Genomic DNA, 17,364 nt, shown 5'->3' with positions numbered 1-17,364 from the left:
TTTCTTAGCAGTCTCTAGATTGAAGAATATTTAACCAAAAAAGAATTGTAGTCTGGTCATTTTACTTTCGTGGTGCTTTAGCTCTGTCTCCACGTTGCTCACTGCCCCCGTTAGTGATCCCCAACCTCGCACGAGAGGCGCTTGAGCTCAAGCTACTAGCGAGTCCGCTGGTTCTACTCCCAGGCGTGGCATCAGGGTAAGCGCCTTTCACGTTGAATGTCCATTGCATCTCCTCGGTGCAGATCACTAATTGGCCAGACTGCATCTTGCCGTATCCCGTGGGTGTGAAGGATACAACGAACATGGCACCGTCTTCACTACCGTACGAAGGTAGCTCGCCTTCAGCCGGATACACCGTGAACGCACTGGATGAACCGGCGGAAAACTCGGCAAGAAAAGCTGCTGGTTGTCGAAACTGGTTGCGCAGCTGGAAGCTCACGGACGACGTTTGGTTCAAACTCGACTCGATAGACAGAACGTCGTCGACAGGTGGGTCTCCTGCGTCCAGCGAGACGTCGAAGCGCCATAGCCCGCCACTGTTCTTCTTGACTAACAGTGCGACATTGCCACGATACAGACGCAGAGGTTCGAACCGAATCGTATACGGCAAGAGGGTGGAGCCTGAACTGGACGACATTGGTAAGGGTGTCACGGTTAAGGCTCGTTCGATTGCTGCGGCTGTCGTCATGGGCCCGAATCGACCAGCATCGATCTCCCACTCAACTGTGAACGTCTCGTTAGCCAGCTCCATGTCATCGGGTGCAGCCAGAAGCTCGCATTCTACTCTTTTCTCAACCGAGTCACGTGCTTGACAGGCAAGTACAGCTAAGACGCGAGGTTGTAGGGGAGCTTCAGCTACACCACGCAACGGATATCGCCACTCCAGTTCTGCAAACTCGTCGCCGCCGTGAACCACAAGTTCTGCTCGTGTTTCACTCACTACTCGAGGTATGAAAGAGATGGGTACTTGGAGTAAGCCAAAGCTATCGAGAAGTACGTGGCGTTTTTTTAAGAGTAAGTCAAATACGGGACTTGGAGGTGAGTTCCCGAAATCCTCAGCGACCAGCTTGACGTCGACTCGAAGTGGAGCTGCAAATGGATTTTTGAACGTAAACAGCGTCGACGCGGCCTCGTTGACTCGAGCCGTGACTATAAGAGGCTTCATCACACTAGGAGCTCGCCCTCGACCTCGAACAGTGAATTCCCAGTCACTAACCACGTCTTTTTCAAAGAATACGATACTGGAACTCTCGAAGTCAGACAGTGACGAGGGTGTATACTCCACGACAATACTTGCTCGACCGAACGGAGGTAGCTCCACTCGCTTCACGGAGCTGGTTGCGGTACTGTTCGAGCCCTTGATGGAGAAGTTGCGGGTGTTAGTGATACGATGTTGAAGCTGTAGCTCTTGATCGCTGGGGTTTTGAAGCCACAATGGCTGTGTACAGACGTCTCCCACAGCACAGACCATGTCGTCGAGTTCTTGAATCTCCGCTGCCTCCGCTACGAGGTTCAACCGGTACCAGAACTGACCGATCGCGTCACTTGAGAAGAGAATGGCGCCTTCCTCTCCATTTTCTTTCGTCAGTAAGAGAGGCGAGTAGACCAGCTCATAGACGCCTGCTTGTCGTGCTTCTAGAGTGAAAGTTGTAGGGCCTAATAACCCTCGACCATGGAGCTCAACAGCGAAGATAGTTTCGCTGTCTAAGGGATTGACCAACCCGATCTCAATACCCACAGCACCTCGTACGGCAGCCTTCATCTCGAGTGTTGTCTCTGGCTCAGGAGGACTCACAGATGCCTCCACTGTGTACCAGAGATACTCATTTGTAGATTCGTTCGTGAAGGTGACAGAGCCAAAGTACGAGCCGCTGACTAACGGACTGAAGGTGAGTGGATACTTGACACTACGGCTCGCGCCACTACCTGCAGGGACAGTGATCGTAGGAGCCCCGACTACATATCGTAGATCGGACACCACTTTAAACACTTGAGCTGCGTTTGCATCGCCTCCAGGCAGAGCGAACACGTTAAAGTTGTGCTCGATGCTAGTGCGAGCTTGGCAACTAAGCACCACGTGGTCTTGCGCTAGGGGTTCTTCACCGTAACCACTGAGATCAAACTCGAATTGTTGCTGTGTCGCAGTATTCAGAAGCACAAACGTCTTGGTTTCATGGTACATCCACGACGGTGTGAAAGTCAGAGGGTAGGTGGCGGATCTCTTGGCAGGAACCACGAGCGTGGGTGGGCCCGAGAACATTGAGATTTTCGACGGATTATCAGTGTTCCCATTGCTGAAAATGGTCTTGAGAGACCACGTTGTGTCTGTCAGATTCGAGAGAGGAATCTCCTGCACGATACTGTGGCGAGCTGGAGCCACAAACTCCAGCTGCGTCTTGACGTTTGGTTCTCTGACTTTGGCTACGAGGTCGTACACACGCACGTCGCTACTGCCACAGACTGTGTTTCGAGAGCGTAGCAGCAGCTTACAGGCGTATCGCCCTGCACCTTTCGGCTGGAAGTCGATCAAGACACTATTAGGACCTGCAAGAACTGACCGAGGAGAGCCAAGTCGTGCTTGGTTGGTCTTTAGTGGGGCTTTTGGACCGGATGATTCGATCCCAGAGGTGTCAGATCGTCCGGATACTGGCACGGATTTTCCAGTACCAGAGGCTAACGTTATCTCCGGGATGGTCGCTGAGAAGTAGGGAGAGTTAAAGTCCACGTGGAAGCTCGTGTGGTGGTTCTCTTCGCATTTTCTGAGTCCGTCCTTCAGTTTCGTATGCAGCTGGCCATTGGCTCGCTCGATAAACGACGCAAGCGCTCGAGTGAGCTGCGGATTCTTCGCAGGAATCGTTAATTCTCGAGCAAATCGGAACCTTGCAGTAGCACCAGGTCCAGTAGCATTTGCTGTAGTGGACGCTTCACATTGGATTTCCAGTGTTTCTAGACTTGCTGGAAGGTTAGCAACGGCGTGGATCTCATAGAGGAACTCTCCGATACTCTCGTCCAAGAAGAGCAGCTGACAGCGATAAGCCCCAGGAGCCAAAGGCAAGAACTCGATTTTCACCTTAGCAGATCCGTTCTTCCGGATGGAGATTGAGGCTCCACTGAGGCCAGGAACTGGAGCTGAAAGCCCACCACTCCCCCCACCTCCGTCATTGTTGTTGCTGCTTCCGGACGTACCGAATTCCGGTAGATAGAAAGGTTGTTGAGCTGCAATGCACCACGAGAAATCCCCGTCTTCACCTCGATTTTTGCCAGAGATAGTCGACCTTTTACGTCCCACTTCAGCGACGTCGGAGCTCATCCCAAAGCCTTGACTCCCTGGTTGGGCCGATCGACGGCGATTTCCTCCCCGGGAAGACGGTAAAACAGGCCCTGCGTTAGCCATCCCAGTCGTAGCGTCTGTCCCTGACTGCGATTGTGTCATCGATAATTTGAAATTTGCATTTGTGGGGAACTGGTTTTCAATCAAAATTGCTTCCACGCGTTTCTCGTACGTCTTGGTCTCCAGCTGAATGATGCGAACCGGTTTTCTCGACACGATATTAGACTCTAGTAGGAAAACCATCGTAGCGCCTCCCCCTCCAATCGATGAAGACCCAGCGGCGTCTCCTCTCGCGGCTTGAAAAACCAACCGAGCCGTGAGTTTCCTAGAGAATCGTGGACGAAAAGTGACGGCAAACGCGACGGTTTTCCCGGGATCGAGCACAATTTCATTCGCCTCGATCGCGAACTCACTAGCAGCAGCCTCCGGTCCACCTGCTCCTGTTCCAATAGCTGAATTTCGGTCACCTTTATCCAAGAAAACGTGGTACCGTAGTGGCTTCGTACTCGGATTCTTGAGCTCAATACTTTTCTCCATAACTTGTCCTAAGCCACCTTTAAACTCAATCGTCGCTTTCGGTATAAACTGTGGCAGTGTCTGCTGTAAGTGTAGCAGTAGCAGCAGCATCTCTCGCCCCGTAAATCCACGTAGAAATCGGGTTGAATCCATGCCAAAGTCCAGTCCAAAAGCTCCAAGTGTCTGCAGTAAAACAGCCGCTTGATGCTGTAATTGGGCCTCTGAAGGGGGTCTCCTTCGAGAGCTGGTGGTCTCTGACATCCAACGGAAACAATTGTAAGCACTTTGGTCCACTGAGAGCGTGGGGATGTGAGCTGCGATGAGGTGAAAGAGCCAACGTCCGTCTCGTAAATCTCGTCCAATATCCACAAGCTGCGTCTCTAATAGAGCACCCCCTAGCGACGCTAACGGTGCATGCTGAGGCTTGTGAAGAGCACGTACGCGGTCACAAAGCCACTGGATCAACACCATCTCCGCTTCACTGTAAATGTTGCTGCCTCGACACGCTCGTCCGGTGGCATTCGTGTGCTTTGCATCTTTTCTCTTGTCACTTCGAGCCGTGTTTTCTCCACTAAAGCTCTCGTCACTTTGAAGCTGCATCTGATACCCTTTCCACGTGATTCGAGAGAGTAAAAAACACTTGATAACCTGGTAAATCACCTTCATCCACGCTGTTGTACTCACCGAGCGCCATTCTTTTTTAAGAGCCCTTCGCCTAGCGACAAACGGCAGTGCAGCGTGCGATGGAGAGGAGAGAAGAGCAGGATCGACTTGAGGGTTTTCACACGCGCGTAGGTAGAATTCTTGAGCCAATAATTGCTCGGGGTAAACATCATGCACCATGGCCCCATACGAGCGAAGGAAGCGCAGTAGCTCCATGAATTGCGTCGTCAGTTGAGTCAGTTGGTCCTTCTTCGAAGGCTGAGCTGCCGACGCATTCGCTTTGCTGGTTCCTGTCGTCGAGTTGGATGCTTCTGCGTTCTTTCGCTTGTTGGTGGAGCTGCCTCCGAGACTGGGGATGACTGGAGCTCCTGGCTTCTTGACGCAGACCATGTCCAGCAATTCGTACAATGGGCGGCCAGAATTGTCAGCGAAATCCTCGGGGAATCGAGCTACGGGCGTTCGAAGGAAATTGGCATTGAGATACTGCAGCACCAACTGGATCTCGCCATCTGAAAAGGGAATAGAAGAGCTAAAAGTCGACGCTTCTTCTTCAAGACCCAGGGACGGATCGACCGTCACAAAACCGGTAGCTGCTGCGTTTTCTTTGACGTTTTCGATCTCCACTTGAGCTTGTTTCGAGGGCAGCAGATACACAGGGAAGTGGCCGGAAGCGTGAGTATAAAACTGGAATTCTAGATTCGAGTTTGGAGCGCCATCAGATTCAAGCTCCAGTTTTGACGATTCTTTTCGTTGAGGAGACCCCTTTAGCTCTTGACTCAATTCTGCTGCTAAACCGTATGTTGTCAGGAAATTGTAGTTGGTGAACAAACAATTCTCTGCGCACCCTGCAACTGGCAACGCAAAGGAATTCCCATCAGCGTCCAAAAACTCAACGCGTGCGTTGAACGCCACGCTGGAAGACGCACAGAACCGCAACTCAACCGGCAGACTCGGACACGCCATACTCAGCGTCTTCCCGCGTGGGAAGGCAACTGTGAGTGGGGCACGCGACGTATCTAGCGGCACTCGACAGTTCAACTCCAAGTGGTCGTACCCCGTAGCGTACACTTGAAACTTCGCACTCGCCGTCATTCCCAAGGGAACAGTTGGAAGCACCACGCGGTTGGTCGAAAATGACAAATGGGGGTAAATTCCTTCGCCTCTCAAGCTGAAATTCACGTAAAACGCTCCGTCAACAAAGAGCGGCAACTCGTCGTCCGCGTACTCGACCGCATCCAAGGGCAAGAAACTCACTCGGAGTGTCACTTGTTCTCCTGGCGCCAGTTCTCCTCTGTCTGGAGCAACGTGGAAGACAACGGACGTCGCGCTGTTGGAAGGGTTCACAGAGGCGATTCGCTTCGCTAAAGCCGCACCGGAACTCGCCCCAGAAGCCACAACAGCAGCCGCTCCAGCCGCGAAGTGCACGAGATTTCCTTGTCTTAGTCGAGTCGTGTCGATGTGCCATCGAATCGTCTGCTCATCGTCGTTAGTTAGAACGATTTGCTTCGTGTAGGGCACTTTACGGATCCCTTCCCGCGTGATGATGCAGCGCTTAAAGTGCATCGACGAAGCGGAGAATCGCAGTCGAGGGACAATCGCTCGGGCTACGACTCGACGCTTTAGCGACGCTGAGGCGATCGAAGCTCCAGCAATTTGAAGCGGGAGAACGAGGTCGTGGCTGCCTTCTGTCAACGGAGTGAACACGAGATGACACGAGACTGTGGCGTGAGGAGGCAGGCAGATCTGCCACTTGGAGCAGCGAGCGTCACTTGGGGAAAGTCTTTCGTCGTTGTCGTCATCATCTCTCCACTTGTCGTCAGTTAAAGGCGCAAAGATGTTGCTGGCGTCTTCGAGGTGGGCGAGTAAGCGAGTAGGCGTAGATAACGAGAACTCGCCGAAGGATGCGCCGAGATCCAGCAGTAAACACGCAGGGATGGAGCTGTGGTTCTCCATGGAAATCACGCGAGGAACCGAGACCCCAAGCACCACTTCTCCAAAGTCAACAGCGTCAGCAGGAGCGAGGAAAACGTCGGGGACGAGCACCGACGCAGTTACCGGAAGCCGACGAACTTTACCGCCACGTATACTCACAATGACATTCACTTGCGCCTCCTTACTCCCGTCCAACGAGATTGCACGATGCGGGAAGAGCTTGACAGTGACGTCCGTCGATTCCTGGGGGTCCACGACGCCTTGAGCGGGAGAAACGTGCAGTCCGATGGTCGTACTCATCGATTGAGGCTCGATACTGGCGTAGAAGACAGCGCGAGTGTGCAACCCGAGGTTGGCCAGAGACACTTTCTTCTCGCGCTCCACGCCGACGGAAATGGTCCCAAAGTCCACTTTCCTGTCTCTTGCCACCACTTTAGCCTCCGAGAGAAGCGCTCGACAGTTTAGAAACCCTTTCTCGCCTCCCGTGACGTTCAAGTGGAAGCTCTGAGCCAGCCACATGGCTCCATGCTTGTGCGTGACCCCCAACGCAGCCATGTTAGCGCCGGTCATGGACGGAGGAGTGTAGACCACCTTACAGACCATGGTAGCTGACGGTCCGAGCGTGCCACTGGCTGGAAGAACCTCGAATGCGGTCGTAGTATTGACGTTGGAAGGTCGCTCAGCCATCGTCATAGTGGTGACTGTAGTGGTGGCATTACTCTTGGACGACTCGGGTCGGGAGGAGCCATCAGGAGTCGCGATCAGAGGCATACGCGTCCATACAAATGGAGCTTCCGAGTCGCACGTATTGGTGATCACAACCTCACGAGCTATCGAGGAGCTCAGATCCAGAGCGCCAAACTCGAAGCGTAAGTCTTCAGGTGCCAGTTCCACGACGATGGGGGCCACTTCAGCGACAGTTGTGACTTGACGCGGGTGGGTGCCATTGATGGAATACGTGAGACTCTGCTGGAAGAATTGCTCTCTCGAAGAGCAGAAAACCAGGTCAAACCCTGCCTTGGAATGCGGAGGAACCACCTGAGACGTCAGCAAAGTCTTGCGCGCGAGCTCTTCCAGTGCCCCTGACGCTCCGTCCTTCCCTCCTCCTAAGTGTAGACTCACAAGGACGTTGTGTTGAAGGTTATTTTGCACTGTGAGAGAGCGTGTGGCACTCCCGTTGACACTCAAGCGACCGAAATTCAAAGTTTTCGGACCGGAAACGACCTGTTCGAGCTCGTCAAACTCCAACGTTCGAGCGCAATCCGCCAGCTCTGCGGGTGTGGCTGGCGCGGGTTTGAACTTCTTCTTGATACGTTTGAGCTCATCGAGAAACGCCTTGGATTGTCCTGTAGGGCCCCCAGTCGAGTGCTGGCTTAGCCACAGAGGATCGGTGGCTCCAGCTAGCGATTTTGGCAGTCGAAGCTGCTGAGGCTGAGTTCTGTCCATCCCCAGATCGACGTCTTTCGCGTCGTCTTCCTGGTTGTTCCCACGAGCCTGAGCCACGCGTTTCTTTAGTTTCTGAGCTTTCCCTTTCCAGCCTTTCGCTTTGGCTTCACGCTGAGCTCGACAGTGAGCGAGATAGTCATGATACGCAGCTCGATGGTCCGCGCGTCGCGCCAGCTCCTTGACGCAGTAGGTTAGATGCGTGTTATTTGTCCCCTGGAACTCAAATTCGTCCAGTGCAGCGGTGCCATTCAACGCCGCCAGTTCGTACGGAGGTTGACGCAGGAATCGACGGGATAGTTTCCCCTTGCTTTGCTTGGCTTGTTCTGGCAGTAGAAATTTGTACTTTGGGGCGAAATCAGCCGGCAGCGCCAAGAGGCCACCCACGAGTCGCCCGCTAACAGGAGGCACGGGGCCAACCACAGCAGCTCGACCGAGAACCTTCACAGGGATTTCTAACACGCCGTCATTGATCCTTAAGGTCAAATGGCTGTTGAAAGTGCCCAATTGGGTGGGTGCGAAGCTCACCACGAGACTCTGAGACTGCAACACATCCAAGCGGCCAGAACGTGGGCTGACAGAGTAATGCGCCACGCCTCTGGGAACTTCAAAGCGCACTAGGAGTCCTGATAAATTCTTCAGAGATAATAAGAGATCTGCTCGATCATAGGACCGCACGTCGCCAAAATCTAGAGGCGGTACAGGTGCCAACTGCAGTCGAGGGATAAACGTCTTCGCGGAGACTTCAAATGTCAAATTTTGAGCTTGTAGCTCGCGACAGATGATAGACGCAAAGGCTGTTAAAGGTTCAGCTGGGGCTGGTAGCAGCGTGAAGTCAAGACTACTGTCAAAGCCTCCATCGTCTAGAGCTGTACGTCCTTGTTTGCGTTCGATTCGCTGGATTTCTTCGACTGTTTTGGCTCGTGGGTGGTAAGTAAACGTCACTGGTGCCTCACTAAAAGGGTCGATTTGACCATCAGCTGGAGAAATTCGAAGTTCCTTGCGTCGTTCATAAACTTCTCGATCTTCTTCGATCGCTCCTGCGGCGCCTCCAAAACTGACAGAAGTCTTGAACGACAAAGGTTGAGGCCCATTATTCCTTAGAACCGTCTCGATTGTACGCGTCTCGCCTGCAAATAACGAACCAAAGAACAAGGAATGTACTGGCTCCAGTCCTTGCCGTAGCACCAGCTCGGCCGTGTGCTCCACTACGCTACCCGACACGTCCACGATCTTCTCTGCAGATGGCGCTGTATTTGTACTCGCATGCTCGTCCTCTGCGTCCTCTAGAAATTCCCAGATCCGAACTCGAACAATTCCTCGAAAGTCTCCAGTCTCCAGTCCATTTGCTTCCACCTTAACATTCACAGATTCCAATGGCTCCAGCGTCCCTCGTTGTGGTGACACTGTGATCGCAGCTTTCGTGGAATGGTCACTTGCATCCAGCACCTCAACTGCAAATCTTCCGGATCGGGCACCACAGTTCAGCACTTCGACACACCGAGCCGAGCGTTGAGTCAGCACCACGAGTCCAAGTTCGCACAGCGGCGGCGTCACTTCCAGTAATGGACAGGCACGTCTGGCCAGCAACGGAACTTCTAGAGAGGAGCCGTCGTCGCCTTTTAGGTGCAATACATCGTGGACGATAGCGGGGGTGGCCATTTCGGGTTCTGCAACGTCGTCACTTTCGGGTAGTTCGAAGGTGACGTCGTATTTGACACTGAGACCTGCTGGCAAAGAGACTGTGGCGTTCTCCGTCCTCGCGAGGTCTCGACCCCGTAGCAGAACTTTAAACGGTGAAGCGTGCGGTGGTGGAGTCAACCGGAAGCGCAACACTCGGTCGCTGGCGTTCCGGACGCTGAAAGTCGCAACGTAGCATGAACGTCGTTCGAAAGCCGAGAACTCGACAACCGAAGGCGCTACTTGTAAGCCCGAGGCGGTGCGATCGCCACGAAGACCGCAAGGCGTCGACGGCCGCCCAACAACCCCCGCTGTTGGCATCGATGCAGTTAAAAAAAGATTCTGAAGAAGTTGCAAGGTGGCCGTCCAGGCACGTCGGTTCAAGGTTGGCGAGGCAGTTTTTGAAAATGCAGGTTGAGCATTAAATCTGCGTCAATGGAAAATAAATGTACTACCGCCATATACTCGAGCTGCGGCGCTGCTTGTTAAAACTTTCGATATAGCCGTCTGGTTAACTAATGCCTTGTTGCACGGGGAAGTTCTGCATTTTTATAGAAGTATCATCTCGTAAAATTGCCTATACTACATGTAGTATGATTTAGTAAATGAGTTACCATGTAGTGCTTTGCATGCATTTGAGACTGCTTCAACAAAATGATACCGGAATTAACGTGTTTTCTGCAACCGTGTCAAAACCGTAAGAACGGCGGAAGGCGTAAAATCTCGCACAAGATACCCTGTCCATTTGAAACCGCTTTGCTCACAATATTGTAAGCAATAGCGCGCTTTAACTGGGTTACTGTTTTGATGCCCTTACGAATTATCAAGATCAATTGATTTTCGCACTTAACCGAAACTGTGACATTTATTGAAAGCTTTAATCGACAGAACTGTCAAACTACTTGCTTTTAACAAGAGCTTTTAAATAGCACTTGAATTTTTAAAATTGAAATTTTTTGAGTCCTAAATGTATCGTCATTTCGAGGGCTTTTAAATGGAGATAATATTTTTGAGCGACCACAACTTCTTCGGTTTTAAGCATTCTGTAGCTTATAAGGGCTCAAGAGATAGAGGAGACACCGCGCTTTCGTTTAGAATGCTTAAATCGCGATTCGTACTTAGGTTCGTAGGTATCATTTTGTTTTGGGTGGTCTCATTTTTGCAAATAAATCTCTGTTATAATTAGATTTTAACCCCTTACAGTTATGTTGGACCCTACAACATAAGGGGTGTATACCCTGGATCACTTTTACTGGGAATACCGAATAATGAGGGATGGACAGCCCCAATCGGATTAATTCCACAGCGTAACCTGGGATAACATTCGTACGACTTTCAGCAATTTCTTTAAATTTGCTTAAAGAGATAAGTAGTGACTTGCCGTCAAGAACCATCCGCATTCGTAGTCAAGAACTGTCATGTGCGTTCTCACTCGAAGTCAGTCCTCATTCGTGCTTTCGTCAGTAACAAGTAGCAGGGGATATTGGGTTCCAGCGCCGCGTGTACTCGACGGACTTGTCCTGGGGGTGATGTTCAGAGATCCTGGACCGGTGGACTAGTCTATTGCCGGGTGTGAGTCACCATTAGGAGTGGGGCCGAGATTTTTGCTTTTCAGCAGGGTGGGTTCTACTTTCTTTCCTGGTCTGAGTTGTGGTCGAGGAGATGGCCAATCGTACTGCATCCGAAGCTTTCACGACAGATATTCCACTAACGAGTGAGCAATCGTCAGTATCAAGTGATGTGATATTGTAACGAAAGCGGCGTAAAGCGCAATATATGCGTGAATACCGCGCAGCACGCAAGCTTGCTCGAGTTGTTTCATAAGTACCCGAGATGGGGCAGACAAAGCAAAGGAGGCAACGGCAAGCAGACAACATAAGAAGATATCGGGTGGATATGAAAAAAAACAAGCTGGAATCGAGATTACAGGTACAAGTGACGAGCCAAATACACGTGGATTGGATATTGGTGATACGGCTAGTGATCGCTTACACAGTCTAGCTGAATCCACATTGCAGAAGCAGACAATCTCTGAAGAAGAAATCATATTGATGATGAATGGCCAAAGTTTTACGAATGATCCACGATTGGCGCTGGTGTACTATTACTGTTGTGGTGGCCAGCCAGATGCATTTGGTTTTAATAATGAGCACGTCCGGGAAGATGAATCAGTGAAAGAGAGACTGGCGAATGCAATGGACGAGCCTCCTGATGCACAAAAATACGAACGTTGTTACGCATCTGCAGCAGCCGCTGACCCGTCACGAGGCAGTATTTTTGCGTGCGCATCGTGTTGCGAATTTTGATTGGACCAAACAGCAGTCATGTATGTTTACCTTTGTCACTCTTATCCAAAACGTTTCAAATATCGGAAGAAGAATACGCGAAACGTTACGGGCATCTATCACACGAAGTTTTGAGCAGATATGTGCAAGTGTTTCAACAACCTAGTGGTAAATTTTATTTCCGTAATCCCGAGTTAGTTCGTGATACAGGGCGTATTCGTCTATGCTCAAAGTGCGCATACAACCCGCGTAAATCCAAATTTAGTTTTGCGAATGGACATGATTATGGCCGTTGCGAGTCGCTTCCAGATCTGAGTCAAATAGGAAAAATTGTATAGCCCCAGCGCAATGTTTTGACCTGGAATTCTCTCTCTCTGGAAAACACTGCAATGATCACGCCATCTTGTTTCCCTAAGACTCGTGATAACGTCAAGAAGGATGCATTTGCAAGATGTATTATCTCTGTTGCTGCTTTCTGGAACCACAACGGACGACCACAGCTCGAGCTCAACACGTACGGTCGAGGAAAATTGTGCAAATTGTGGGATTTATCTTCCGTCTCCTTTCTGATGAGACAACGATATCGACAAGTTGATAAATTTATTCAAAAACGAGTTCGAAGTTCTGATGATGAGAAAATGTGCTTGGAATGGAGGGCAAGAAATGATACCCAGTGGAAGGATAGTGCAGTGGAAAACCTCGATGTCATGAAACCAAAACAGCGTCGCGGTCGAGATGTGTCTGAACCCGAGACCGACGGCATTCTACCCGGAGGGGACGAAAATTTGTATTGGTGGACAAGAGCTGCGGCATTAGGAAATCCTAACCATCGCGACAGTATCAAGGCACTCCAGTCAATGTATTTTTCGCTCATGGGTGTTGACAACGCCGATGAACAGCCACCTGAAAATGGAAACGTGCTACCGATATCCAATTTGCGAAGCTGTGTGTATCAAGAAAGTGTACTTAGCGGTCCACAACAAAGTCTTCAAGCTGTTGCGCAGAAAATCCAGAAAATGCCCTCACGTAGTCAAATCTTGTGTACACCTGCCCTGGAACCGTTGCATGTACTTGGAAATGGTACGGTTGCTGATCCACTAACCGGCACCAATCCCATTGCTGTACTAGACGCGAAGCCCGCTTCGCGCGAACAACAAGAAATAATCGATTGTGTTTTGACGAACATAGACAAGCCTTTACCTCAGCAAACATTAACGCATATGCACGGAGGGGCTGGCAATGGAAAATCGTTCGTCATTCACAAACTCCGAGAAGAACTCGTAAAACGACGAAAACAAATCGTGATTACATGCCCAACTGGAGCTGCAGCCAGCCAATTTCCAGGTGGACAAACATGTCATGCTGCATTTAAGGTTGGTCGTGAAGCTCTGCTGCTAAACTAGCAGACTTACGCAAAAATTTGATTCGTCAGCTCGACTTATTGTGACCGATGAAATTTCAATGCTTGGGAGCGAATTTGCTGTAAAGATTTACAAGCGGCTAACACTCGTGTAGAATCCTGATCTACCGTTTGGTGATAAATCGATGTTGTGAGTACGTTTTGTTACTTCATTTTAAATTTTTACATTGTACTAAGCTGCAACTTATGCTGTCATCAGGCTGGAGACTTCTTGCAGCTAGAAGGATTAATGGGAACACCTTTGTGCAAGGCAATGTACAGACTGAATGCAAACGCCACTATCATTTACGCGCGCAACCTTTTTAGGAAATTCAGAGTTTTTTTTCCTCAAGCCTCAGCAGAGGGCACACAGTTGTCCCGTACAGCAACACATTCTCGACAGTTTTCGTACCCTTCCACCAGCGTATCTTGAAAATTCTAATTCAGACAACGATTTTCAAGTGCTCAACGATGATACTGATGCTATAACCAATGAGCTTACGGCCCAGGAAATTGAGGAAGACCATGCATGGATGGATGAGGCGACTATCTTGGTTACAAGCAATGTTGACAAAGCTGCATTAACAGCGTGTGCAGCTCGACTACTTGCGCTTCGTACAAATACGGTGGTTTTTCGCTAGCTTCCAGTGTTTTTCGTGTGACTTCGCGCGTTTCGTATTTGCTCGGAGTGCATACAAGACCTTGTGCAACACTTTCTTCATTTCCTCTTCACTCCGCTTCTCCATACTAACCACGTGCTCCTTCACCACTTTAGCCGCTGACTCACCCAACCATAGTCCTTTAAGCTGAGGATCATCCGAAATCATTTTAATTGCCATTTTTGTCAACTCTTTTTTCGTCATTTTCGCCATAGCAGGATACTTTCCCGTAGTACGCGGCATCGTGCTAATTCGTTAATGAATCAATTTTGCGGTTCTCAGTCTTTTGACCTCATCCATTTATCTCAATCTTAGAACAAACAAGTCTAGATAGTCGTTTCCTATCATTCCTCGATACTCTCTTCCCCTGTTCTAAGTATTCCCAGTCTAAGTCGAATACGTCCTAGTATGCAGCATGTATTTTATGTTGTACCGTACTGATGAAGAACATGAGGGGCTTTCTGCGTCTGTGTGGTCGTCAGTAGCAAAAAACAGTGAAGCTATCAATTCAATGAAAAGTACTGGGTGGGAGTACGGTACGCTGTGCTGACCAAGCCCAGCAAAATTGTGCGTGCGGACCGGGACATCCAATATAAGGGCTTACATAATGATGGTTCTGTTGATGTCAGATTTGGTGAAGACCCCACGTCCAAGGACCTGTACGATGGACCGTATGGACCACCAACGAGTGTTCTTAAAGTTGCTGAAGACCCGTTGGCGTTTTTGTTCTACTTTATGCCGCCCAAGCTTTGGCGTCAGATTGCGATTGAAAGCAATCAATATCCTTCCCAATCTATTCCACAGCGTGTACGGGCGATTCGGTCCCAATAACGGCGGACCGGAGGAGAAATAAAAGAGTTGTTGATATCAAGCGGCGTATAGCTGGCGTACCGGACATTGAAGTCTGGGAGGTGCTACGAGAGATGGCCCTGTTGTTGCACGGATGCTGGCACCTATCCGGAAGAACATTGCGGCTCATTGGTCTCTGAAAAGGGTTGGTGCACTGCCAGCGAATCGTTTTGGACAGTTCATGACCAAGAACCGATTCTTTCACATAATGGGCTATCACTTCTCAAATAACAGGTCACCCAGGCACGTCTCGACCGAGCGTGTAAAATACGGCCTGTTGTTGACGTGTTACAACGAACGCCGCCTGTTATAAGCTTCGACGAAGCTACGTTGCCGTCTTGTTCCCGGTACAGCCCCACTCGCCAGTTCAACAAGGATAAAACCCACAAGTGGGGGGCGAAGGTGTTCGTTGCAGCCTGTGCCAAAACCGCGTACTGCATGAGGTGCACCAAAAACCGATGGCGAGTTCAAACTCAGCATCATTTTTGTTTGTTAAAGACCTGTTGTCTGATGTCAAACATAAGGCATCCAATCTCGTTGGCCATCCAACATTTAGCTAACATAACTTTTTTTCTCTGCTTTTTAATAGAATTGAAGTATACTGCGGTCCCAAGGCGCATCTACAGACCCCGTGCCTAAGGACAACAACACAGGCGAAGCGGTGGTGCTCCGAAATATGAATGCCCTCTGTCATCCGTCCACTACTTCGCCGTGGAGACTAGTCATTACCGGCCGCTTCTATACCTCTGTAAAGCTGGCACTGGAGCTCCTACACCGGCGAATGTACCTGACCAGAACGATTTCTGTAGATCGCTCTGGATTTGCGAAAGACGTGCCCGAAGATGAAAACGAAGACCGTCAATAAGAAAAAGGTTACCATCCCAGCCCAGGGTACCACCAAGTTGGCCGAAAACAAGCGCTTCCCGCAGCTGACAGCCGTCATGTGGATGGATCGAACCCCAGTGCACATGCTGGCCTCTGGTGGCAGCCGACGGCCTGGGGTAGTGAGTATGTATCTATGTATTTTGAAGGCTCTAACATCTATACTAATGCTTATGTACTGTAGTGCGTCGTGTCAACGGTGAAATGAAGCCCATCCCTGCTCCAGAATTGGTGCGGGACTATCACCGCTTTATGGGCGGTGTAGACGTCCATGACTAGCTAAGGATGCAGCGATATAGCGTCCAGCTTACGCGAAAGTATTATAAAACTCTCTTTCTCCGGCTTTTTGACATGGCGGTCGAAAACGCCTTCATCGTGTATCGACACTTCCGGAAGCTAAACGACCAACGCCCTCCAAGACACTTTGCGTTTCTGGAAACTTTGATGGAGCAACTGCTCGCTATCGACTCGACCGAAACATTTGAGGCGATCGAGGTTAGTTTATGTTGAATCACATCCAACCCAACGGTGGAAAATGTTCTTGTTATCCAACATAACGCTAACTTATTTTATGATGCCGCAATGTTAGCAAACTGCAACCGCTCAGGAACGCCCAGCAGCGCCTCCAGCAATAGGAAAATAGGGCTCGCGTCCGCGCATTGAGAATACTGCGGATCCAGTGGAAGGTGACCACAGGCTGGGAGAAAATCCGGATACAGTCCAGTGTGAGCAAGGGGGGGGTGAAACGCTACCAGCGTTCGTGTAAGATGTGCGCTGTGTACAAGGTCAAGCCGCGCAAATTCACCAAGTAGTTCGGCCTGGAATGTTCAAACGGAAACAAACGGTGGGTGATGTTGCTTGTGGTATGGATTGCTAGGCTAATGCAATTTGTGGTGACTGTAGGAAATATCAGTGCAATGGGACGCGAGGGCATAGATACCTGCTTTCGTATATGGCACCTAGAGTGGAATAATAGGAACAGCATCCCGGGCACGCTGCTCGAAGGACACAAAACACGAGAGCGCCCGCCGGTAATACGACCCGGAAAGAAGCGTAGGCGACGAGCGCAAGGATCTACTACTGCCAACGCTGGTGGTGACGACAACGACAGCGGGGCAGATGGCGGCGGCTGCGGAGCTGGTGAGAGTGATGCTGTGAGTGAAGGCGACATCGCCGAAAGCGAGGCTGGCATCGACACTGATGGTCCAGGTGATCAGAGGTGCATGGAGGTGTAAGCAATGGGTTGCGCTTAAAAGGGTGGCTATGTTCAATGCAATCAATTGACACCACATTTTTAAATTTGTTTCATTGGCCATAATAAATGAAAACACTACTGCTGGTCGTATGCAATGCCACAGAAAACGGGATAATAGATAGAAAGGTCACTGCTTATGTTTTTTTGTCGAACATAAGCTGGTTAGCAGATCCCAATCTCATACAAAAGCTCCCTTTAAGTTGGAGATGCCGGCACTATATACCCTTAAGTGTATTTTATACGCCGCCCCAACCCGCACTTCAAAATTCGGACTTAGAAGGGATCTTTTACAAATTCTCATATAACTGTTTATGGGACGGAGTAAAATTATATACCCTCGTAATAAAGCAGGGGTTTAGTCTAAACGTCGAAAGGTTCCTCCTTTACAGAAACTAGGATGCTATACATGTGGTAGATACAGTCATAAACAGAGCAACACAAGTCACTGCAGGCTAGAGACATCCTTCACT

The 17,364-nt window shown here is 50.1% G+C and overlaps 1 protein-coding gene across 1 annotated transcript; it reads right to left on the bottom strand.

Moving 5' to 3' along the window:
* PITG_15582 (uncharacterized protein) lies at window positions 1–9,886 on the bottom strand (the record flags this gene model as incomplete). The annotated part of the gene is made up of 2 exons (XM_002897680.1): window positions 1–5,039; window positions 5,250–9,886. 2 exons carry the CDS (start codon window positions 9,884–9,886, stop codon window positions 62–64), a joined length of 9,615 nt encoding a protein of 3,204 aa, XP_002897726.1.
* Between the last annotated feature and the right edge of the window lie 7,478 nt (window positions 9,887–17,364).

The sequence above is a fragment of the Phytophthora infestans genome, genomic scaffold (genome assembly GCF_000142945.1).
Source record: "Phytophthora infestans T30-4 supercont1.42 genomic scaffold, whole genome shotgun sequence".
Taxonomy (NCBI): Eukaryota; Oomycota; class Peronosporomycetes; order Peronosporales; family Peronosporaceae; genus Phytophthora; species Phytophthora infestans.
This window is presented reverse-complemented; position numbering and strand designations above follow the sequence as displayed.